We start from the raw sequence: 26,303 nt of genomic DNA, 5'->3' as shown, positions 1-26,303 counted from the left end.
CCTAATCCCCTGTATTCCCGGAGATCTCCCTAACCCCTGGGCTGTGAAGTATTTTAGGTCTCTCTTAATTTCTCCTGTTGAAGTATTTCCACTTTTATAAAAATAATTGAATATGCAATGGGCCAGAGAGCATGTGAGATTGGGGATGTTTAGGTCCCTCTCCTGGCAAGTGGGAGACCTGGCTTCAAGTCCCTGCTCCACATCAGTTAGAGAAGGGAATTGAACCCAGGTCTCCCACATCTTGGGTGAATGCTCTAACCATTTGGAGTATTTTGCTCTTGAGCAAAAGTGGGGCGGCAGCACCACACCAGCTGTGTTTTGGGCAGGCCTCTGAGCATGCCTTCCAGATTGGGCCCAGCAGGTGAGATAGGTGGGAGAAAGCCTAGGCTGTGAATCCTACTGGGACATAGGCACGTGAGAGGAGTTGTGCATCAGGACTAGGCTTGCCCATCAACAGACATGTAGGTACCACAGGGACTTCTCCAGGAAACACTGAGTTGCCTATGGACTTTAGACAGCTGCTGAGCAGGGGTTTTGAGAATCTAAACTTTGGATGAAGGGGCCTAAAGTGACAGTTTAGGCACCTAAATCCCATTGTGGGTCTAGCCCTAAGTATGTGTTATTGAAAATGAGACTTAGGTCTCCTAAGTCACTTAGGCCTTGTAACACTGAGTGGAGCAACACTAAATACCCTTACAAATCTGGGCCTACTTGGTTTTAATTCACAACCAAATCTAAAGTCCTTGCCGTGGACAGGGCTTTAAGATCTTTTCCATTCCCCGGTGTTTCCATACCTGGCTTTTGGCTAAGAGGAGAAGGGAGTTGATATTCGTAGACCTGAGTGATGGATTCTGTCCACTCCTCCCAATCCTCTCCACCTACCAACAAAAACTCTTCCAAAATAAACACAAACCTTAGTCTCTGTACACAACCAAGAGCCTACTTCTGCTCTCTGAATTCACATGCAACTGCCACTGAAGCCACTGGGAGCTGTGTATTTGAGAAAAATGAAGTTCAGAGCATAGTCAATCTGACTTCTGCTTGCTTTTCAGTCTCTCTCTTTCTGCCAGGTAATCTTTCCTTAGGTAATACCAGGTTATTCCTTCAACCAATTTGTCCACTTCTGCAAGGGGGAGAGAGGGGATTATATGAGGGGTTTTTTGGGTGTGGGGGTTATAACTTTGCATAATGAAGCTTATTGAAGCAGCTCTGAATTATATTTACTGGTTCTTAATTGGCTGTCTGTTGCTAGCCCAGCTTTATGAGTTCAGTTTTTTTCTATAAGAAAATGGTGGCGATCTCCTGGCAATCCTCAGCCTGTCCCTGTGGATGGATGTGGTATGGGTGTGACAGAGCCAATCCCTAGCCTGATCTATATTTCATGGGTGGTTTATTTAAACAAAACAACTTGTGTAGCTCCTTGTGTATTTGCTATGTTTGCTGGGTACAGCGGAACTGCATCTGGTATTTCAATTTTCTGTGCAATAGTCCTAAAAATATAACATCAGGGTGACCAACTTTTCAAAGTGAAAAATGAGGAATCCAGCTACAGTGGGATAGAAGTCACAAGGAGAGGTTTGCTGGAAGTCAGGATGGCATAGCTGTGAAAGTTAGAACAGCTTCGGGGAGGGAGAAAAGGGGTAGCCTCTTCACCCTCCTCAGTCAAACAATGTCCCTCCTTTGCCTTCCACATCATTCCTTTCCTCTTTCAGAATAAACTAAGGAATTTGTTACAGTAAAGGATAAGGGGAAGGAAACCACACGAGTACCTTTGCATCCCCTTCCACTCAGCCTTATCCCTTTGTGCTATTTTTTTCAGTACCATATCTACAGTCCAGCACTCTTTTTTTCCCCCTAAAATCTCCCCTGCTCAGAGCCCTACCTTGTTTGTCTTCTCCTTTTAATGCTTTACTTCTCCTGGGAGCAGCTATGTGAATAATTTAATGTTTGATTCACTTGTAAAACCAAAAATTACAAAAGAAAATTGTTTCAAGTTGAATGAAATCTTTCATTTTGTTTGAATTTTTTCAACCTTTTAAAAAGTAAAATTGTAAGGGAAAAGTTTTGAATAAAATAATTAAAACTTTTCATTTAAAAAAATGTTTCACTTTTTTCAGAATTTTTTTGGTTTTTTTTTTAATCTGAAACAAATTCACTGAATTCAACGTGAATTTGTGAGATATTTTGGTTCGTCTGAATTGGCATTTTTTAGTGTGTCTTGGGGGGGAAGTTTTGTTGAAAAAAAAAATTCACCCAGCTCTACTCCTGAGCATCCTGTTTGTAGATTTTCTATGCTTGTGTTCTTCCCGTTTCCTGATTTCTCTCTGCTTGTTTCTCCTCTTTCTCTCTCCCCACATTCTTCAATCTACTGTTCCTTTCTAGCTCCTCTCCCCCATTCACTGGGAAACAGCTATTTTATACATAGGTCCAAGGGAGATGAGGAGAAGCAAGGGCGTTGGCCCATATTCTAGTGTCATTGGCATTACTATACTAGTGTATGTATTTATCGGTGACACTGACCGCTGCCCAGTTTTGACTTATTGTTTTTAGTGTGCTCCCCGTGTCTGTCCCAACTATTGTCTCTTTTTATACTTAAGAAAGTAAGTTCTTTGAAGTGTAGGGACAGTCTTTGTTTATAGATTTTTATGGTACCTAGCACTGACTATTATACACTGACTTAAAAATAAGCAAAGCTATTAGTAAGGTAGCATATTAATGAAAATTAAGATTTTTTTTCTAAATGAGTCAGAATAAACCTGGTCAGCACTGTGCTGTGAGACGTTTCCATCCCATTACCTCAAATGCAATTTAGATACTGGTTTATTCTGTTTCATTCACATGGCACAATTGAAATCTTGTTATGGTGAGATGTTTGCCAATCTTTCCTGCAAGTCAATATTTCTTTTTCATAAATGACTTAGTTTTACATTTGAATATATATTATGCAAGAAACCTTAATCCAGTCCAGTGTTACCAATTTATTCCATTGGTACTGCGTCTTAGATTTCATTTCCATCAATCATTCACAGATTACTATTAATTGTGTTCATTTACAGCCGCCCTAGCCTCAGACCATATCCGTTATCACTAGGATGCTGTTAAAAAGACAGTTTGAGTGGAAAGATATTGAAGAAAAAATGCTAGAATTAACATTACATGATCTAGAACTCGATCAGTCATTTGATAAAACATGTGAATGTCAAGTTGCATTTGTTTAGAGGAGTTTGTATGATAACTAATATGGTTTTAGGCTAGTTTGAGTATAGATAAATGAATTTATTCAGGACTGATCTGTAATTGATTGGGATTTAATCTAAACCATAACAGCAATGGATTAAACTGTTGACACTGGAGAAAGGTCTCTTCCACTATATAAATTCCAAACTAAAATAATACTTTTCCGTGTGTGTCTAATTCAGGATATGTCAGTTTATGGGCACCCTATTTAAAATAGCCTGAGTCTGATTTTCCAGAGGTCCTAAACTCCTGCCATCTGAAGCCTTCATTGACCACAATAGGGATTGGGTGCTCAGCACTTCTGAAAATGAGTCCCAAAGTGTTTTGAATGGAGGCTTCTTTTGCTGACTTGGACCTAGTGACACATAAGATGTCAAGTGGCAGAATGTAGGTCTCCCTACTTCAGCCCCATGCTAAAATCTGCTAAACAACAAATGCGTATAGTGTGCTTAAATGTCCCACCCAGCAACATATTTGCTGAATCAAAGTGAGATGTAAACAAGTGTGCCGAAAGAGAGAGCAAAAGCTCATGTAAATGTGGGGAAAATATATTTTCAGAAGAGAGATAAAGTGTTTCTTCCTCCCCCCCATTTTTCCTCTGCAGATAGTAATTGTGCAGTTTGGTGGGAAACCTTTCAGCTGCTCTCCTCTACAGCTTGACCAGTGGATGTGGTGTGTATTTATTGGACTAGGAGAACTCGTCTGGGGTCAGGTAAGTGTCATGTAGCAGTGTATAGTTTTCTGCTCATTTATTATGTTTTCACGAACGGATGGAAGGTCTGGTTTTGCGAACACTTTGTCATAAAGTAATTTGATTCATAAGAAGGTGTGTAGCATTGCCGCTCAAGCATCTCTATCAGATTTGGCATTTCACTGGAAATAAACGACCCTTTCAAAAATACGTGGTTTTTCAGTACAGTACCACTATTGTTCCTTTAAACTTTTTGTTAATTTTCAGACTTTTTCTCCAATAGTGTGCAGTAATACAATGACTAAGTACTTCCTGAGTGAATTTGTTTGTGAAAGATGCTAGATCTATAGCCCTTAGAACTGTAGTCCTCTAGTCACAGGAAAAGTGTAGTAAGGGCAGTTGTAATATAAGCTTCCCTGAGTTGTCCCCAACTAATGTCACTTAAATATGTTCCAAAATGACAAGCACTAGGAGGTGGGTGAATAGTTCAGTGCATATGCTTATCCACTTTTTTTCTGTGCTGAGATTGCTAGCAATGCTGCAATTAATGCCAATTACGTTTTGTGACATGGACTCTTCTCTACTCTGAATCAGACTGAGATCCACCAGCTCATTTAGTGTAGTTCACTGCTGACCTTGATCCCGTACTTTCCATCCCATCCCTTCAGCTTGCTGAGGAAGAAAACTGGCAGCTGAACGATGGCGGCTTTCTGCAGAGCGTTCAGAACAGCTGATAATTCATGACGCATTTTAATCCAGGTGCCAGCGATAAGGTCTGCTACAACCTTTGGTGCCAAGAGTTAATAGAATTATATGTAGATGAGTACATCAAACATCTGCAAAAATCTAGAGGTAAAATAATTAACTCTATGATTAGCTGTCTGGAAGTGATGGCATAGACACCACCAATCTAAGTAATTTGTAGATAGTGTTTGAAGGGAGAAGCAAGAGCATTTTCCTTCTAAAAATATTTTGTAAATATCAGCCAGTTGGTTTAATCTGATGCATTCCAAAGCTCGCCTCCTCCCAAACAAACAAAAGTCCCCAAGAGTATCTTACTGTCTCTGGAATAAAAATAAATCATAGGCAGGGATGACTTATCATTATCCAGAGAAGGGCATGAGTTCCAGCAGAGAGAGGAAAATTGCCCCTGCAATTAGTTAATTAATTGTGACACCCATTAAAGTGATTCTGGCTGAACTGTCTTCATGGACATGGAGCTTCTGGGTTGGATGACTACCATATTCTGAAAATAAAATTAAGCACGACACCTTGGGCAGTGTGGCCACAAGTATTTTTGAAGAAAAGAACTCAATCTGGTGTCAGCAGATGCCTCCTGGCAATCATAGCTGGGTGCCATCGTTACTTGATCTTGCTGATGATTGCCCCCAGGAGGCACTGAATCACAGTTGTTGGGAAAATCTGAATGTCAGTTGAATGGCAATTATTAAGAAAGGACTTGTCCTCAGCATCTTGGAAAATCTTCATTTTGGGAAAAAAGTGGTGGTGATTATGCCATTTATTAAACCACTCAGTTCTGATTTGTGGTTTAAAACATTTAAAAGAGGGCAGTGGGTTGCTTCTGTATTTTGTTCTGTGTGCACTGTTACACAGATTACAACATAACCCTTTGAAGATTGATTAACAATTGTCTGATTTACACTCAAAGTTGAGAGTGGTTGCAGAGGTCACTGTAAATGGCTAGGCACTTAAACTTGTAGAGTTAAAACTTCAATATCTGTAAAACTGTACTGATTTTAGCCCCCTGATTTGTTCGCTGAGCAGACTACCAGTTTATTGTGTCAGATGTGTGAAGGGAAAACAAAAAAAGCAAGCGCTGAAACACAACAGCGCTATTGGGCAACCAGTAAACAGACTATTACAAACAAAATGAATGCATAATTTATTTAATAGATACCAAGCCCTTTTGACCTGTGACAAGGCTTCTCCTCTCTCCCTGCAACCTTTTAATAGGAAGCTTTTTGGCTCTCACCACATCCCCTAGAGAAGTCCGTTCTCACCTGCCCTGTTTAATTCAGGTTCAGCATAAAACACGTGTGTTTCCCTTTGCTTCACCCCAGTCTTCAGGAACTCCCCCCGGCCCCCAGGTATCTACCACATCCAGGATTTGTGGTTTGGGAGTTTAGACCAAGTGCTTCAGTTTTTGGGAGACCAACTTGAGACACTTTGAAAGGGCCCTACTTTCAAAAGATGAGTGCTCTGCATTTTCTGAATGTTTGGCCCCTTTAAGGTGTCTCAAGTTGGGCTCCCAAAATCACTAGTTACTTTTGAAAATCTTGGCTCTAACTGTTAAATTCATAGTTTCCTGGGAAATGGTATTTGTTTCCTGAATCCACCTCTACTGGCCTGGACCTGACACTGCGGTGAGCTGGCTCAGTGGGTATCTGCCAAAGTGAAAAATAAAACAAAGCATGGGCAGAGTGTGTCATCCCAGCTGTGAGGAGACACTCACTGGGCCCTGAAGTATCTGTACGCCCTATCATACAGAGTCACTACAGAATACAGCAGTGTTGTCTCTATACATGCGATGCAGTCTTGCTAGGCCAAATATCACTTCGTCCTTTTCAGTTTTAATGAAACCCATACAATCCATTTAGCACATGTGTACTGTAACTTTTTGAAAGCTGTTAAGTTATGGTGGCTCAATTCCTAGAGAGGCCAAATGAATCAGTAAGTATCTCAGTGATCCTGCGTGTCACTCACTTTCTCTCTCCCCACTGCTGCAGAGTGCTCACTATTTCACAGCCACTTTGTTAATTTTCAAGTTCATGTCAAACTTTTTAAACCTGCAGCATTCACCTGGGCTTGAAATTAGGGAGATCAAGTTTGTCTAGTCAGGGGTTGGAAAACTGACTCCTAAAAGAAATAAGTTCAACCTCACGTTTCTTTTTTAACTCTGACTTTAAAGTTGTAGATCATTCAGTTCAGGAACATCTCCAGCAAGGTCCCTCCTGAAAGCATTCATCATCTCCATTCCATATCCATCCCAGCTCTCCCTACCACTGCCACACCCAAACCTGCAGAGGGCACCCCCACAAACATTTTGTTCCATTCCCCACCTTCCTACTACTCTTTGCCTCTACCTCATCCCATTTCTCAAGTGCCCAGACCTCTGGCAATTTCCTTCCTTTAAAGAACGATTATACAAGTCCAGTTGTGTGGCTTTGGTACTTCCATTTTCAGATCCTATTCAGCCAGGCATACACTGTGGTTTGATGTGTCCTTGGCAGCATTGCATGCCACAGTATCCAGAAACTGAGTCTGGAGTCCCAGGATCCAGCAGCAAAGAAGAACTGGACCCTGCAACAGATCTCTGGATGGGGAGGTCATGGTCGCAAACTTGAGATGCCCTTCTCCGTCCAGTCAGCAACCTTCTCAGCTGCCAAAGCTTCACACAGCAAAGGCATCCCACCTTTAGACTAAAGTTTGGCATCTGCAAAGGATTGTCCTAGTTATGATTTTTTTTTCCTTCTCAGGGAGGCCCTGTTTTTCATGCATCTCAACCTCTAGGACTTAATCAGCTCCTACTGAAACAGGAACAGAGCACAAACACTGAAGCACTTTCATTCTAAATGGGTTTGACATTAACTCTGTAGGATTACTTATTTTCAAGCTTTTCAAGTATTCTTTAAAGGAGCTGAAACAGAGGGGTTGGAGCTTCTATGACTGGTACTGCAGGGAGCCATATACAGGGAGTTATATAAATATAAAGCACTATTATAAACATGTTTACCTGGCATTCCTGGAGGATTACAAGTCTTACTGAAAAATTTTTCATTGCAGTGAGTAGATTATAATAATATCACTGATTAATACAGCTTAAATTTTCAGTACCCTTTTGTTACATGATTTTTCAGGTCATTGCAACCATCCCAACAAGCAGGCTAAAATTTTTAAAGGAAGCAGGGCGGCTCACTGAAAAAGAGGAAGTACCTGAAGAAGACATGAATGAAGATGTTGAAGAAATTGACCATGCAGAGAGAGAACTTCGACGTGGACAAATTCTCTGGTTCAGAGGGCTCAACAGAATCCAAACTCAGGTATGTTAAAAGGACAGATGTAGAATCTCTGGAAAACTATATACTGGACAAGATATTATCTTCAGACAAGATAATATCACAAAGTAGAGCCATATACAGAATGTGTGAGATGGAAAGGAAGGTACCCCAGTAACTACATTTCCATTTCCTAATCAAGAATTCATAAAATAGTAAATCAGAGAAACTCAAAACGGTTTAGTTGCAAAACAGTAATATATGAATAAAATTAGAGACCTAAGAATGGGTTTCCTTGAAGACTGAGAGCTGATACGAATTTTCTATTTCACAGGTATAGCAACTGACAAAGAAAGTAAAATACTCCTATTTTAGAATTTTAACTGTTATATTAGTGAGCAAAAATGTTATGCAAATTCTTTTTTAAAAAATGCTTTATTTTGTTGGAAAATGTAGGCTTTTCACTGATTCAGATTTATGTTTGTGACCTCTACTTCTGTAATAATAAAACAACTTAAATTGATTGTGACATTGGTAAAGTACAAGGTTTGATTCTGATAAAAAATAAATCCCCTTTCTGCTCAGCAAAAACCTTAAAATCTTTTTTGCATCAGAACATTCAGACATGTATTTTTAGCTGAATTGGAATGTACAGCTTAGCCTGTCACTCACGAAAAATGTGATCCTGTATTTATTTTAAGTAACAGGAAGTTAAAACATCCATCAAAAAGTTGAGATGTATTTGTTTATTTACTGTTATTTATGAACTTTAATATATCATTTACATATTTTAGAAATATTTCAGTAAATATGCAAAAATATACATGAAAATTACTTCTGTACATAGAGAAAATTAAGTTTATATGTATACTGACACCCTAAATATGCAAAGTAGATCAATTTACTAAATAACATGGCCACAAGTAAATAACATTTGTCTTAAATAAGGATCCATATTTTTTTCTTAACAACATACATGGCCATTTTCATTGCAACAAAATAGCATGTTAACATAGTCTCAGCAACAACAGAGAGCAGGTTTGAAAAGACAAGTATGTGATCCCCATTATATCAGATTGGTTAGTTTATACAGGGCTTTAAAGGGAAATATGCAAATAATTAAGAACACTTTTTTCTAGTTTAAGGGGTCTTAAATTGAATTTTCATCTGAGATGCTTTTGTTGAGCTTTTTGAAATGTAGATATTTGCTTTATGTTATGACAGTGCTTTCCCCTTTTTCCATTTTAAACATTAACAAACTTTCTGAAGAAAGATACATGTTTTTTTTTTAAATTTTTAGGAAGTAGGAAATTAGTAGGTGCAAGGAGTAATGTCTGGTGCATCAGGTCTCTGCAGTGACACTATTGTGTTGCTGTTGTGGGAAAACAGAAAAATAAAGGTGGCATAAAGGTGCTACATAGATTTAAGGGTCAGATTAAATCCTAGATCTCCCAAGATAAGTAATTAAATACAGATCCCCAGCCTTGGGCTTCTGTGTCCAGAGTACCTTGACTCAGGAGCACTCGTCAAGAGAGAAAATCCAAACTGTTACAAGGACCCTGCAGATAAGAGTGATAAACGTGTGCCCAGGTGAGAACTATAGATTGCAAGAGTTATTCTCTAAACTTGCATTATTTTCTTCCTGGTGGCTGTAGGAGGAGTGTTGTCTGTTGGCATTTCTGTCAGGATGTCTTTCTGGTTGTGGTGAGTGTAAACAACAACAAAAAGCGAATTACACCCTTTCAGTTCCCCTTCTAGTTTGAGAGGTATCTTGTAGTTCTATATATCTTTGCCTTCATAATCCATGGATAAATTATTCTTCTTGTTCCCTATTTAAAACAAAATAAACATTAATTGTGTTTTCTTGCTAACCCCCATCTACTTTGTATCTTTTCTATTCTTAGTTGTAGAACTATCTTTGGTAGGATATATTGTTTCCTTTTCTACCAGTAGGTTTTTGTGATTTTTTTCCCTCCCCCTTATTTTATTTATTCAGTGACTCTGATTTCACGTTTATTTGACATCTGTGGAATGATATTGGAGAAAGGAAATGGGCCAACACATTTTAAAAAGGGCTCAAAATGCAATCACAAGATGTCCCTTGGAGAGTTTCTCATTTCACTATGCAGGTCAAATTAGTGCAAGACCCATTGTTGGCCTCTATTACCTTGAATTTGGTGCATTTTGATGCACCAAGTTTTTGTGCCCCATCCAAATGAATTCATACACTTGTACTACATTTCCCAGGAAGCCATCTAAAGAAGAGTTGATGGAAGAAGATGAGGATGTCTCTAGCATCCTTGTGGAGCTGGAGGATTTGCAGGAATCCTCCGATGTCTAATGCACTTCTGGAGATGCAGAAGAAGAAGGTAGAGCATCTACTCCTTTTATATATAAAGAGGATGGCAGTGAGATTGGGAATTGGATGTAGAATCTTTCACCGCTAGATTGCTAGTTCAAATCTGGACTAGGCCACTTTCCACCATCTGACACTTGTTCTGTGTTCAATGTGAGTTAAAGTTTCGGTTATTTTCTGTTCAGTCGTTACTGGACAGGTAATCACATCACATGCACAAACAAAGCTTTATAAGTCCCAAGAAGGTTCACCATGAATCCAAATTTTTTTCCAGATAACTGTCAGACATCTTTGTTGCATCGCTCCAAAGAATATTCATCCAAACTCATGTTAGAGACATCAGTGCTAAGATATTTCTTTCTCTAAAAATAGACCATTCAAACCTGGGCAAAAGGGAAACGATTTTACTGTTGCTTCCTCATACCGAAAAATCAGGGGCATCTCTAGTTCATACTTGCAAAGATCTGAAATAATTTGTTTTAAAAGAAAGGAAGAATCTAAGTTAAGGAGTCTGGCTATGTGCACTTGATCTTGTCTTCACTACTTATGTTCACTAAGCTTTTTAGCCTTTGTATTGGTATACTTATCTGTGAATGGATATAGTCTCCTAATGGGGTAGTTGGATCATAAAATGAATACCATATAAGCTCTCATAAGTGACCCACTGTAGCTACATAAGATTTCATAAAGAAAAGGTAGTAATATGAACTTCCATAAAAACAGGTTTTTTTCACCTATATCAATAATTCAGCAATATTTTTTGCAGAGTCTTTTACAACTCTTGTGAATGCAGGAAATCTTAATTCTGACAAACTGATGTAGTTAAAACAGGACTGATCAGACAGCAGAAGCAGCCTTAATGCCCTCCTAAAAGCTGAAATAGTCTGTCTTCAGACAAATTGCAGGGTAGAAAATCCAGGTCAAGTCAGATAAAAAATATAATTAAAACATAATTTATGAGAAAGTTCTTCTGTAGTTCTTCCACACTTAAGGATGGACAAAAATTGTGGATTCTGAGGTTTTCCAAACCTCTAAAACTATTTTTCAGATTCCCAAAGCTGGGAGTCTATACCATTTTTTCCTGTCTCATAAGTCAAGTCAATGTTTATTTTTCTAGGGGTGATACAGTAATACTTTCCTTCCAAACAAGGCCATTTTGAGACTAAATGTCAATCAAGTGTAAAAATGCTCATATGCTATGGTGATTGCCACAGGAATAAATAAATAAAACATTAAAAAAATCCAAATTTTTCTAGTTAGAGGGGATCCTCTGCTACACATTAAAGATAGGAGAGTTCAACCCACCCTTGAAAAAGCTTATTTTGGAACAAGTAGATGCCATTACAGATATGAATAAGACATGTATACATCATTTTTCATCAGACTTCTTCTCTTATTTTCTGGGTGTGGTTTTTTTTTCAGTTTCTCCTTGGGCCAATGCAAATCCAGCAGCATGAAAGTCAAACTTTCCAAGTGGTTTTGAAATTTAAGCAAAATAAGTTTGCCCAACTCATCTTACGTCATTCCATCAGAGCATTTTATACCAAACATAAACTAGAAATTCAGAAATGTACAAGGTCCTAACCTGAGTAGAACCTACAGGATTGTTCTTATTCAAGGCAGAATAAAGCTTTTAGATTACCTAGCTGTCTTTTTTATTATTATTATTTTGACATTTGGACAGTGGATGTCTCTAGGAATGATGTACAATATAAACACTGTCCTTGTTATTTATTTAGCTCTCTGGAAAGCTATGGGGAAGTCTTTTGTGTAAAAAGATATGGTAGCTAGGCTCAGAGAAATTATCTTAAAGTAACTACATAAAGGCCAAAATGTTCTTTTATTATGCAAAATTCCATACGCACTGATTGGCAGAGAGATGCAGCTACCTGAGACCCATTAACATTCATGACAGCATCCCAGCTTAAATCCCCATGCTGAAAAGGTACTCCATTGTAAATATAAGAACACAAAAGCTTGGCTTATCAGTCCTGTGAGGGCTGTTCCAGAGTGGAAGTCTTTCAACCTGCTTTTTTAATATTTTTATTGTGTGCAGCTCACAAAGACAACTCTTGTGAATTCAGTTTTAAAAAGAGAACACTGAATGGATACAAAATAAGACAATATGAAAGTGACGTGACTTACGCTTACCTTTCTCTTCTTTACCATTTTCATTTGCTCTAACAATGTCGAGTATTTTGCATCTTGATAGAAAACATACTAACTTTTTTAACAGTAACTTTCCATTCTTGGTTGTTTCCTCTTTTTTGTCATAGGCATTCTGGACCAAATTCCTCCCTGTTTTGCATTTCATGTAGTCCTTATTGACTTCAGGCAGGACATGACCACGTATGTCAGCCTTTGGAATTCTGCAGGGGTAGTCATCTGTTAGATGTTCCTGTCGGTAGATTCCACAAAAAGAGATCTGTATTTAGTTACTTTCCTTAGGAGAAAGAGCAAATTACATACCTGTAATTCTTGTTCTCTGGAGACAATATTAAATACAGATCTGCCCTCATCTTTCCACCTGTGTTTATATTGGAGATCTTTTCGGCTTATTATGTAGGCTCATTGCAGGCATGTTTAAAGAAACTGGCGTCTGAATGTTTAGAATTTACCATTGATATCTTCCCCAATGGCATACACTTGGTGCTGTCAGTAGGGAGTCTTAAAAGCCTTTTGAATTGTCTCTGTTGGAGAGTGCTCCGTGACCCTGGGTCACAACATGGAAAGCCAGGATCTGTATTTAATTCTGCCTTTGGAGAATGAACATTTCAGGTAAGTAATTTAGTGTTCCTTAATGTGTGATTAATGTTGTTTTGAGCCATAGATTGGTTTTCATATGCCAATCTGTACTGTAGCTAATGACTCACTCACAGCCCTTCTCCACTTACTGGTTCACCTGATGCCCTATTCTATAACTTTGCTATTTGTATCAGGCTTACAATCCAGAATCTGCCTGCAGAAGCAAATATGCACAGCAAAATGCCTTGATTTGTGTTTGCTTAATGCAGAGTTTTTAAGAGCTAATAGAAATTTTATATATTTTAATTCCACGCTAACACCTGGCTAGCTCTATTACACAGATTCATATGGGAAAACAATGGGTCAGTGACCATATCAACTGGTTGTTATTTGCATATGGAAATTTTCAATGCATATTGTGCTGCACTTGTAACACAATGATATTCCCCCAGAAACCTTTATTCCTCTGTATTACATAAGATCTGTATGTTTATTTATGGAATGTCCATCCCAAAACCACTTGTAAAAAGTGACACTAGAAACCATAAATAAACAACTATCTCCCTAAGCGAGCTGAAGAGGGTGAAACTATTTCAGCAAATATGCAGCAATGTGCATATTCCTGAAATTTGTATTGTAGACTAACCATACCATTTTAATACTTCTGACTCTGAAAAACAACGAGGAGTTGCATCCAGATTCATAGCAGATATCTAATCAGTAAAGATGCACCATTACCATCCTGGCTGATTAATCTAGCTCTCTCCAGTTAAAAGGAAAATGCTTGCTGTTTGGTTTTGGATGTACTGTTTTGAAGTTCCGTCCTCACTCTTTAAATGATCGGGAATCTGAAACGTATTGTAGCTGAGCAGGCAAGGTTATATTCATTGGTGTGATATCTCAGGGCTTTCTTTACAATTTTAGGTCCACTTTTATGACCATGTGTTTTCAAATGGTGACATTATTACTAGCAACTGATATTACTGAGCTAGAATAATGATACCCTTCGTTGTGTGGCCTACTTAGGCCATGCAAGAAATCAGGATTCCAGTGTCAATGATATTTTTTGTTCTTCGAAGTGAAAATGGGTTTATTCTTTGGGTTTGAAAAAAATACAATAGTTTTTTTGTTTATAATTCTGTTTTTACAATGGTTTTATTTATTTACCTAAATCATGGAGTTCTCTCTGCACAGGAAGAAGAACACCAGAATGAGTTACTTTTGGTTAAAATGATCTTGTAGATATTTTATCAGCAAATGGCAAAAATAAAATGCTGCATGTTAAAATGAGATTTAAAACAACAACACTTTTTTCTGAAAACTGGCTGACAAAACACATGCCAATGTGTGCGGGGGAGCAGCTGTCATGACTCTAGCTTTGGGAGTCACCAGAAATTGGAGACGCAGGAATATAAAACCAGGGATGACAGCATCTTTAAAGAAGTGATGGGATGAATTCTCTTTTCATGTATACTAATACTACCCCATTGCATTGTGGTTATACTGGTGTAACTGAAAGGAGAATTTGGTGCATTATCCCTAGAAGGGCTTTGTCTCTAATATTCATCCTTCATTATCATCAGCTGTCAGAGGGAGTTTAGACCCTCTAAACTCAGAGCTCACTCTTTTGTAGGTTAAACTAATTAGGAAGTTCCTTAGTGCAAACTTCTCTATATTAATGACACAAATGCTTGCAAAGTACAAGACTGTATTTGTCACCAGATTTCATCTAAAAGCAGTTGTATTCTAATATAAAACATGAGGGAAAAGGAAAATTCGACTGTATAAAATGTTAAACATGTCTTCTGAGGCCAACAATAAGAGTATTCATAAAACCTACAATGTGTAATTTTGACAGGCAGTATTGCAGGGCATATGGGAACATGTCTATATTTCCCTGTAATTTAAAATACAACATTGCAATCTGAAACACAAGTAACTAGTAGTTCAAAAGCAACTTAGCTTTATTTTCTGAGTAATTCCTATCTGCTCTGCACCAAAAATAAAAACATTCTGCTTCAGAGAATTATTTTCTAATCAGCAATTACAAAATACAGTAATTCTGTACAATTGTGCCTAATTTATATGATCCTTCATTAATAATAATAATAATACAATTCAGAATAAATATCAAAGCATCTTGTAATTATATTGAGCTACTATGTTTGCAGCTTTGAAATTTCTAAACTGAAAAAGCAAATCCTCTTATTTTGAATAGTTTTTAGTATTTCTTTTTACTAGAGAGTTGGGTGACTGAATTTTGTTTCCCCTCTGGAAGAAAATCTAGATGGCAGTAATCAAGTAATATTTATTCTCAGTAGAAAAGATGGAGATTATTCTTATAAAATCATAGGACTGGAAGGGACCTCGAGAGGTCATCTAGTCCAGTCTCCTTCACTCAAGGCAGGACTAAGTGTTACTGACCAATGTCATCCATGTATATCAATTGGTGTGTACATATATGTAGGATGGTTTAAATTTCAAAAATTATGGTCCAAATCCTGCATTAGTGTAAACTGGTGCAGCTTCCCTGACCTCCATGGAGCTGCTTCAGTTTACCCCAGGAAAGAATTTGGCCATATTTATTTCCACTTGTTAAAAGGAACACTCGTGACTTTGATTCATTCAACGGAAGTAAAACTGCATGCATGGTTGAGTATTTTTTTTAATTATTATTCCTGTCAGTTGTGCACCTGTGTCCATTCCTTAAGCAACTTGTCTCATTCTTTCCTCCGTTGCAGATCGAGGTAGTCAATACTTTCAAGAGTGGCACTTCCTTTCAGGGGGCTCTAAGGAGACAGTCCTCCGTCACAAGCCAGAACCAGGATGTAACCAATATTTCTAGCCCTAGTCACGTATCGTTATCCAATGCTCTTTCCTCTCCTACCAGCACATCTGCTGCTGCGGCTGGGCGTGAGTGTGTATTCTTAATGCATCAGATCTACAGAGATGCCAACTCATCTACTAGTCATTCAGGACTTATCTATATTGCCCTTTTTCCACTTATCAGCTAATGCAAAACAAAGCAAAAACCCACACACAACTCCACCACCAATACACCTTTATAGCTGAATTACTTTGTATACTGTAGATACACTTCTTTGACCTTTTTATTACAGGTCCGAATTCAGATCAGTAGGATACCAGTTTCTGGTCACCCACTATGCGGTAAACATAGATTTCTCTAACAGTGAATTTTTTCTCTAACATATTTCCTCATCATGTTTGATGTATTTATTTGTATTACAAAAGGTTTCCTTAAAATCATTCTGTTGTTGCCTCATGTTAACAAACATGATTACAGCTCTTTTGCTTAAAGAGAAAGTGTGTTAAGCTACATTTTATATTGTAGCAAGCATTAAAAAGAATATTTAAATATTTAGGGAATGAGTCTACTGTCAGGTGCACATCAATCCAGGTGCACATCAATGCTTATTTTACAAATTAATTCAGTGACATTCTCAGTCCATTTCTTAGTGAAGAGCAGCTTTCCATGTGAACCAAACCCCACCCTTACAAGCTGACACTGTCACTCTGGCTTTTTGTTATATTTACAACCACATGCAATAGGCACCCATCACATAGTCTGGTTGCCCTTACAGTGCTTAAAATTAGTCTCATCCTGCGTTAAAGCTCCATTCCTGCAGTGTTCTGAATAGAAAATAAACCTCCAAAGAAATATTTTTAAAATCCCCCTTTCTCAGTCTTCTTCCTGAATGCCTGAGAGAAAAGTTGGGCCTAGCAGCATGTCTGAATATTTAATAAATCTACATGCTGGCAGATCAAAGAGGGAAGTAAATTCCAAAGCCATGGGCCCCCACAGGAAAAAAAACAACAAAAAACCCTCCCCCATTATTTATAAAAGGATTCAAACTTGAGTGCCTCTGGTGATCTCATTTGTAGTAATATAGGAGTGATGCAATCTTAGGTAAGCATTTAAGGCTTTGAAAGGTCAAAACTAGCAACTTGATTTCACCCAGAAGCTCAGCGTAACCTATGGAGATTGTAGCACAAGATCGAATGTGCTCTCAATAAATAGGCAGCCAGATTCTACACCAGCTTCAATTTCTGAGTGGTCTCAAGACATAGAGTGGATTAGTTGCCTAATCTTGAAGTGACAGGGGCATGGAGAAGTGCAGCAAGATCTGCGTCCAAAAGGAATAGTTGCCTCACAACACTCAGATAAAAAGGAGTGTTTGTTGGCTGAGACTGCTACCCTTGTATGCAGTAGCTGATTTTGGGGTAAACTACTTCCTACATTTCAAATTTGTGTCACAAATGGCAGCACCCTTACTTGGTTGAAGATGTAGTTTTGTCAATTTCTGCAGTTGCTTCTCCCAGTCCAATGTCTCATCTTCATTGAGCTTTAGCCTGCTAGCTCTATTCAAACAGATGGTCATCTGTTTCACTCCATCAGCAGTAGAGATGGATATTGCCAACACACTGAAGGTGCCTCATCCAGGGTCTAGTTACTAACCTCCCTAACCAATGGGTATCCATGTTGAACAGGATGGGGAACAGAATACAAGAACCTTCTCAGTGGATGAACAATTTCCTGTAATAGCCCTCTAGGTCCTTTCAGGCAAATAGAAGAAGAGCCACTATAAAGCTATCCTGCTGTGGGTCACAAATGTTTCAACAGCACCTTATAGTCAGTGGTCTCAAACAATTGATCCAATAAAGTCAGCATTGGTTGAATGGCAGGGAGTCTAAATTCTCACACACTCCCTTGCACCTACAGATGGGTCTCATCAGGACATGCTTGAGGTACCTTGCCAGGGCAGCATGGAGAAGCTTAGATTGTCATTGTCTGAATTGTACCCATTCTTTGGATAAATAGAGTATGTTAGTCTCCAGGGCCATGAAGCTAGCTTTGTATTCATTTGAAAAAATAACACAGAGTAGCTGATATTTCAAAGTAACTGTGGATGTGCACCTGCATGTCAGAGAGCAACTAGAGTCTGGTCTTTAGATACTAGTTTGTGTAGACTGCTAAGGCTTTATTACTGAATTAGGGTATCTGTTTACAATAGCTTTTTAAAATAATATTTTAGTCATTTTAGATAGTGCTGCTTGTGAAGCACTCCGGTTAGGTATTGGTTATGAAAAGCCTTATATGTGCAGAATCATTAGCTAGTTTCAACAACTGGATAAAGCTATTTTTCCTTCATGAAGCCTGATCACTTTTTTTATGCAAATTTGCATTTGGGATGCCCCTGTCCCCCCTTGCAGAAGCCCTCTCATATTCAGGCTCAATAAAATTAAAAAAAAAAAAAGCACAAAAGATCAAAGAGAATAAGACCAACGTTCAGCAGGAAGGTGGACCCCCCACAGCGCACACCCTATGTTTTGCTCGCTTTTTCTTGTAGGCCCCCAATCTCTTGGTTCTTAGTGCGATGTTCTAGGACTGACCTTCATCACACTGACTACCTAGGCTAAATTAAAAGATAAATAATTAAACAATAAATCCTTTCTTCCTTTGGTTGGATAATGCTACCTCAGTCTCTGAGAAGTAACATATTTTAACCATCTAAGACATTGGAATGTTTAAGGGTGTTCTGTAGATATAGCTTTATAAAAGGCTTAAATGAGTCTGAGAGAGGCTTAATACCCAGTACTTACTTTTATATTGGGGGTAATTTGTTTATTTTTAGATGAACATCCAATTTTTTTAATTTCTGGGAATCTCTTTGAGAATGTTTAGTGAGACATTCAGTAAGGATGACACATGTTAAGTTCCTTGGGAGTGTAAAAACACCTGTTTAACATAAACGTATTGAAGTTGTAGCAGTGGGCTGACCATTCATCCATTAATGCGGCTCAATTTATCATGGCATTTAGGTCTACATTTTAAAACGTTACTGGTGATTTTGGGTGGCCAACTTGAGATGCCTTAAAGCACTCGCTGAAAATCAGATCGTTTAGAGATGTCATTTTGGGGTCCCCAAAATTTAGAAATCTAAAGTCACTCCTTGAAAATTTAAGCATGATAACATAGGTTATATCAGGAACCATATGGCAGATCTAATATTACTAAGCACTTATACAGTGCTTTACTTATTAAAGCTCTGAACAACTACTTGTTAATCCTCACCACCCAACTGTAGGATTACTCGCATCCCCAGTTTTCAAATAGTGGCCAATAATAGCCAATCTATTAGACTACATAGATTGGAGGGAAAATTACATATCCAATTTTATATGTGTGTGGCTTGAAGTCTGTAATGTAAGAGCCATTCAGAATTGACTGTGCATATTAAAAATGCCTGAATGGTGGTATATAATAGCTTGTGTACTCTAAAATACACAGGGGAGTCATACTAGCAAGAAAACACATGGAAATGATTCCATATATAGTGCATGCTATTTGTGATGCTCTGATATAGAGAGAGAGATTTTTATCTGTTAGCACTTACCTATGTATTATTTCATTGATGATATATAATTACTTATATTACCTCAGATCAGACAGATATTGCCACACCTAGAGTACTTTGTGAGATGCATTTCTAAGTCAGAGCCTGTGGGTTTTCAACCTCTCATAGATATGGGAACATAAGAATATCTCAGTTGTTATAAAGTACTTTCATTAAAAGTAATCTTATAGGAAAAATACTTTATTTTGGTTCTCAGGATGTCAAATTATGCTGATACTGTTTAGTTATCACTATGTTTTAGTATTAATTAAGAGATAAGGCCAATAGTACCAGTGTCTTACTCTCTTGATCTTAGCTTGAGACAATAATATAGCTTGGGTACGTATTCCAACCCACCTGAATCTAAAATGGAGATAAAGCCTTTTCTTTTATATAACAATGCAAACAGAAACAAACACATCCCCCCCCGAAAACCCCACAAACAGCTATTTAAATGCATCACAATGTTTGCATATTTGAAATTGCAAATAGGAAAGAAATGTACAAGCTAAGGTTCTATCTGCAGCATTAACATGGTCATGTTCCAAACTTTATATGCATTTTTATACTATAGATTATATACTGTGAATAGTAATATATGACATACTAGCAATTGGAAATCTAGTCAATTTTAAGAAGTTATATTAAGTTCAGGTATCACCCTTTCCCTGAGCCCCTTGCCAGTTTGCGTGGTTTTACAGTAACATTTCAGTTTTCTTACTGCCTGTTACTTTGGGAAAACAAAATAATTAACTGAATAAAGCCCTGAGGCAGCAAAGCACTTTAAATACATGTGATGTCACACTGAAGACAATGACCGCGCAAGTGGTGGGGGCTGTTGGCTGGCTGGTTGGAAAAGGTGTGTCCCTTTAAGGGCTAGAGAGTGACTTTTTCCTGCAGCTTCAGACCAGATTAGTGCAGAGACGCTGGCCCATTCCTCCCCCGCACACCGGTGACCGGAAGAGAGAAGGGACCATATAGATCCATGCCGGTGCAGGAAAAGCCCCCTTTTACCTGTACCAGGCAGAGCAGGGACTAGCTGTAGAGGGAAAGAGTGTATCTAACTGTCCACAAATTAATCAAGCTGTTTTTTTTCTCATCTTTTTCAATTATAGTACTTGTATATTACTCATATCATTAGTAGATAAATCTTCTGACAGAAGTGTGATTTCTAAGCTGACGGTTTCCGTTTAAGACATAATAAACACACACCCCACTCAACCCAACCTAAAAAAACCCTAGAAAATAAAAACATGTATGTAAGGCAGGTGATACATAAAGTTGCTGCCTGAGTGGAGACAGGTTTTCTGTTCATGATGACTGTAGGTAACAAAATTTTCTTTAATGAAAGTTTAGAACTTGCAAAATACAGTAAAAGGCAGCAAAATTGCAGAAAAACCCTATGCTCAGGCGATGTGCAGTAGGTTCTGTACTTGGGGGAGTTTTTTGGGGTTGTGGTTATGTTAGGGCTATTGTCTTTGTTTGGAAGTTTTGGATAATTTTCTGTGTAGATTTCATTGAGATATTTTCACTGTTTCTCATGTAAATTACAGTTTTGCATCTATATTAGGGGCTTTTGCTGACATTGCTATGCTGGTCAGAGATCATACCTGTTCACACCCTGGACTGACATAGCTGCGATGGCAAAACTTGGGAGTGTAAAACTGGCCTTTATCAACTGTAAAGGTCAGATAGGCAAAATCCACAATGAGATCACAAACCACAACTATTTAGCTTCTGATTAAAATCTTAACAGGTGGCCACTGAATGTGCTCAGAAGTGTATCTTCAATCACTTATATCTTTGGAGTTTTTTACATTTTCAGAAAGAAAATTAATGGCCAGTAGCCTTCAGTTTAAGACCTAGTACATGCCAAGTTTCAATCTTCAGCTGTTCTTTGTGGCAGTTCTGTTCAAAAGTGGGGTTAGATTTCTCTGTTCTGATGGGAGAGAGAGGGAAATTGTCATTTTCCCATAATTCCAAGATGGCTGAGATTTTGATCATATTTGTCAGAAAAATTTATCTACAGGCATATACACCATGCATGCAACATTTTTGACCCAAAAGATGAATGTTCTGGAGAGCTATGAGAAAATGCAAACTATATTAGGGGTTATAATGGAAACTTACATATAGTGGACTCTAAAATAAATTTTTTATCCAGCATTTGGTGCTAAAAATAGTCTTGTTTCTCTGACACAAAATTAATTTTAATTTACCATAGCCATTTTCCATCTGTAGTATAAAGAATGGCTCCTATACCAGTAATCTGGCCTTCTGTCCTGTTTAGAGTGATTTTTTTAACGTTTTCCAGCTTTGTTCTTACCTGTCCCATGCATGTACAGCTTTCTATAATTACACACACTGTGCAGCCAGAGAAGTGTGTACATGTGGGTGCATTTTTTATCTAATATAAAATATTCTAAAAATAGATGGAACTTTAGTATGTTTACATAGGGAGATGTTCCCCATCAAGACCTTCTAACTTTAAATTAAATGTCAAAGCAGAGATTAGCCATCAGTATCAAATCATATTCAGATAATGGACCAAGTCCTGCTCACTTAACTCATGAGTTCAATGAGATTGCCAGCCTTAGACAAGTAGTCTCTTTGATTTCTACAAGGCTAATTATATAAAGACTATTCAGATGAGTAAAGCAAACATGACTTATAGAATAAGCAGAATTAGATTTTAAAATGAATTAAAATCTCAAAGCTTGTCTGTAAATGTTGCAGAATTCTAGAATCCACCCTGTGTAAGGTATTTCTTGTGATTTTACTGACTTTACATGCATTCTTCTTACCTTTGAAAAACTAGTTATTGGAAAAGATGATGCCAGGCTTGATCTCAGTTGTACTGCTATAAGACGAGGGGGTACTCTACCGACTCCAACAAAGTTACTGCAGATTTACCCTTGTTTACCTGAGATCAGAAGCTGGCCCTCTGTGGTTCCCCTACGGTGAAACTATTTAGGTTGAAAAACTAAATATACAGCCAAATCCTGCTCAACTTATCTAGTTACAGAAATTCCACTGAAGTCAACATCTGTAGGTTTGGGCCCATAATGTAGAAAGTTAAATCACAGTTAATGCATGGAACTAATGCAAAACAAATTAACTAGATAAAAATAGTCATGATTAATCGAGTTTAAACAATAATAGAATATCAGTTTAAATGTATAATAATACACATATATTCATACAAGTCCACTTAGTCCTACTGCTTGTTCAGCCAATCACTGAGGCAAACAAGTTTGTTTATATTTATGGAAGATAATGCTGCCTGCTTCTTATTTACAATGTCACCTGAAAACAGGTGTTCGCATGGCATGTTGTAGCTGGCGTTGCAAGGTATTTGTGTGCCAGATATGCTAAACATTCATATGCCCCTTCATGCATTGACTTGTGGGCTCTAAAGTTTTACATTGTTTTGGTTTTGAGTGCAAGTTATATGAAAAAAAATTCTATATTTTTAAGTTGCACTTTCATGATAGAGATTGCACTACTTGTATGAGGTGAATTGAAAAACACTATTTTTTTACAGTGCTAATATTTGTAATCAAAAATATTAATCTAAAGTGAGCACTGTTCACTTTGTATTCTATATTGTAATTGAAATCAATATATTTGAAAATGTAGAAAAATATCCAAAAATATTTATAATAAATTTCAATTAGTATTTTATTATTTTTAACAATGTGATTAAAACTGCGATTAATTGCGACTATTTTTAATCTTGCAACTAATTGCGATTATTTTCTTGATCATTTGACAGCTGTAATATAAACCCTGTTTATATTTGCTACAAAAGTTTCAAAATGTTAGGGTTGTGTTGACAACTGTGTGATATGTTAAAGATGAGATGCTGTAGAAAGTAAATACCCTGGTCATGGTTCAGGTCTCACACCATTAATGTCAGTGGAGTAACATCAGTGTGATCAAAATCAGGCCCGCTCTGTGTTTAGAATAGTGCACCCATTGTTCTGTTCTCATCTTGCTGCTACACATGTGACTTCTAAGAGCTCTAATTTAAGTTACTGTGTGTGCATGCAGACAGAGGGTGATGGACCCCATAGCCTATGTATTCATTTGATTCTTTAAAAAGTAAAAAAAAATACATAAAAATTGCCACTTAAAAGTTATTGCATTTTCATGAAGCTTCTAATTTTCACAATCTCAACAGCATGCAATACAGAACATGCTATTCAGAGCATTTACAAGGTGACTTCAGTACATACATAATCCCAGTTTATGGACTTTTTGATTTTGCTCACCTAAAAATGCAAGAAGCCACAAGAGAACATACACAAAAGGTCCCATACATGATTCATGTTCTGTTTCAAAGCTTCAAGCCAGCTACAGTACTTCACCAAACACCATCACTGTAACTTTTGCACAACCAGATTCTTGACATTGCCAGGTACCCCTAAGAGTTGGCATCTCTTTGCAAAATTGACCTCTTGTTTACATTTTTATACTAATCACCTTACTGACCTTTTAGTAGAATTGAATTTATTTGCTTTTGCAGTATCCTACTCTCTACTGTCTGAATATTCAATGTGTTTGTTTTCCCAGAGGGCTAGAGATCACTGGACAAAAGGGTTCAGCAAGAGAGAGTGAAATAAAAAGAGGTTGTGAGTCTTTAACCTTGAGCCTGAAATGAATGTGAACCAAACTCAAGATACTTGGCTTATCTGAAGCTGGGTAAACATTCGAGTATAAGCCCATGCGCTACCAACTGTACTATACCTGTTGAACTTAAAACAGGTCCTATGTATTTCACCTTTATACTGTTGTACGTAGGGGTGATATTTCCTCTATTTAATCTTTTTCTTCTTCTGAGGAAAAAATCTGTAGTATTTAAAAATTGTATATCATTTATTTTTCTTGCCTGATGCAGTATTTTAAGTCTAACTTTCAGGGTGGGACGAAACTGAAGAGCTTTTTTTTATTACAGCTACAGAGAAGAAAGAAGTGGAAACTTATAGCTATGTCAAGAAGTGTTGTCCCCACAGTCTTCTGTTAAAAGCAGTTCATTTTTTCTGTTGTCTCCATTACTGTGAGAAAAGAGGGCTGTATCTCATTGTTTGTCTTCCCTTGGCATTGTCGGCATCATAACAAAAAAAATATCATGACATGAATTCTACGTAGCTCATAACATACCAAGATATCCACAGCAGATGTGTCACCAGCTTTCACACATTGCACAATGAAAGCAAGCTTGTATAGAGCTCTGTAGTGTAATGCTAAACTTAAACGAATAAAATGTTATACAATTATAGACAATATTTACACATGGGCTCTGATTCAGCAAAGCACTTAAACATGTGCCTATATTTAAGCATTACTCTGATGGGACTACTCAAATTTTTAAAGTTAAGCACATGCTTAAGAGCTTTGTTGAATTGGGACCATATTATTGTAAACAACACATTTTAATTAGCTTAGTGCTAGTTTAAATGGAAGTGCAATTACAATGGCGCCTATGAGCTCAGCAGACCCACCCCCTGTGTGTATTCAGATTTTTTTTCAATGACTTCAATATTAAAAATATTTTTTTCTCTTGCTAGCACCAGAGTCAGTATAGCTCTGGGATAATTAGCAGGGTTCTGTTGTGCCTCACATGTACTAACGGGATTTTGAATTACATTTCTACTGCAGAATCTTTTCCTGGTTGTGAGGGCTGCAGTCAGAAAAAAAAATTCTACTTCTAAAAAGAGTAAAAGTAATCCTGTAAATGAGAAGTCACTGGGGAAGACACACAGAACCACAAGATGCCAAGTCACTTTCAGAAGAGAACAGTATTTTTAAAATGTGTATTTTATGTGGAATGTTTATCAGAAAATTCTTTTGTATTTGTGCCTCAACACCTCTTTGATGGGTTTCACTCAAATATCTGAGTTACAAAAACATGCCAAGACCTGAGTTGAGTGTTTTGTGTTTCTTCTGATGCTGATGTTCATGTTACTACCTGAAGTTGAGCAGGGAACTGCATTTCAGAAATATTGTGGGTGTTAGATCAATCATAGCTGGGTTAGCACTGAACTCTGAACTTGGGTCTTGACAGGCAGTAAAAGAGGTGGTGATTTTCAAATACTAAATTTAATCCTACAGTTCTCACACTCAGGCAAAACACCCATTGAGATCAAAGCCTTGGTATGGAATGCAGATTGGACACATTCTGTTTCACAGATTCCAAGACCAGAAGGGCCCATTGTGAACATCCAGTCTGACCTCATGTATAACAAGCCATAGAACTTCCTCAGATAGTTCCTAGAGCATATCCAATCTTGCTTTTTAAAATTGCCAGTGATGAAGAATCCATCACGATGCTTGGCAAATTGTTCCAATGGTTCATTACTCTCACTTTTAAATTTGTACATCTTATTTCCAGTCTGAATGTGTCTAGCTTCAGCTTCCAGCCATTGGATCATTCTATACCTTTCTCTGCTAGACTGAAAAGCCCTTTATTAAATGTTTGTTCCCCACATATGTACCTACAGACTGTAATCAAGTCACCCCTTAACCTTCTCTTTGTTAAACTAAATAGATTGAACTTTGTGAGTCTATTACTATAGACCATGTTTTCTAATCATTTAATCATTCTTGTGGCTGATCTCTGAATCCTCTCCAGTTTAAAACTGTGCTCAATAATTTTGTCTACACACACAGTATTCTGTTTGGGCCAATCCTGCAGTCCTTACTTGGCAGAACTCCCACTGACCATAGCAGGAGTTTTGCCTAGTTAAAGACCTAAATACGAGTTCTGAAGTTTTAAAATCTGTTCTTTCTTTGCTAACCTGTAAAGACTTGAGTACAGATTACTGTGACTGCAATAACAC

General features: G+C 37.6%; 1 protein-coding gene across 20 annotated transcripts in view; it reads left to right on the top strand.

The window, feature by feature from the left end:
• The window catches only part of ATP2B2 (ATPase plasma membrane Ca2+ transporting 2), a 714,211-nt gene that overhangs the window by 681,409 nt on the left and 6,499 nt on the right, over window positions 1-26,303 (top strand). For 12 of the 20 annotated variants that reach the window (XM_074958179.1, XM_074958178.1, XM_074958180.1 and 9 more), the window contains 2 exons: window positions 3,842-3,949; window positions 7,807-7,989. In XM_074958179.1, the coding sequence (XP_074814280.1) occupies window positions 3,842-3,949; window positions 7,807-7,989 (291 nt within the window). Of the gene's footprint in view, window positions 1-3,841; window positions 3,950-7,806; window positions 7,990-9,599; window positions 9,649-10,191; window positions 10,283-15,786; window positions 15,959-24,036; window positions 24,093-26,303 lie in introns of those variants that run through there. The other 8 variants (XM_074958184.1, XM_074958181.1, XM_074958188.1 and 5 more) reach the window with 5 other exon arrangements.

The sequence above is a fragment of the Natator depressus genome, chromosome 7 (assembly GCF_965152275.1).
Source record: "Natator depressus isolate rNatDep1 chromosome 7, rNatDep2.hap1, whole genome shotgun sequence".
Lineage (NCBI taxonomy): Eukaryota > Metazoa > Chordata > Testudines > Cheloniidae > Natator > Natator depressus.
The sequence above is the reverse complement of the archived record's forward strand: the minus strand, read 5'-3'. Positions and strand labels throughout refer to the sequence as shown.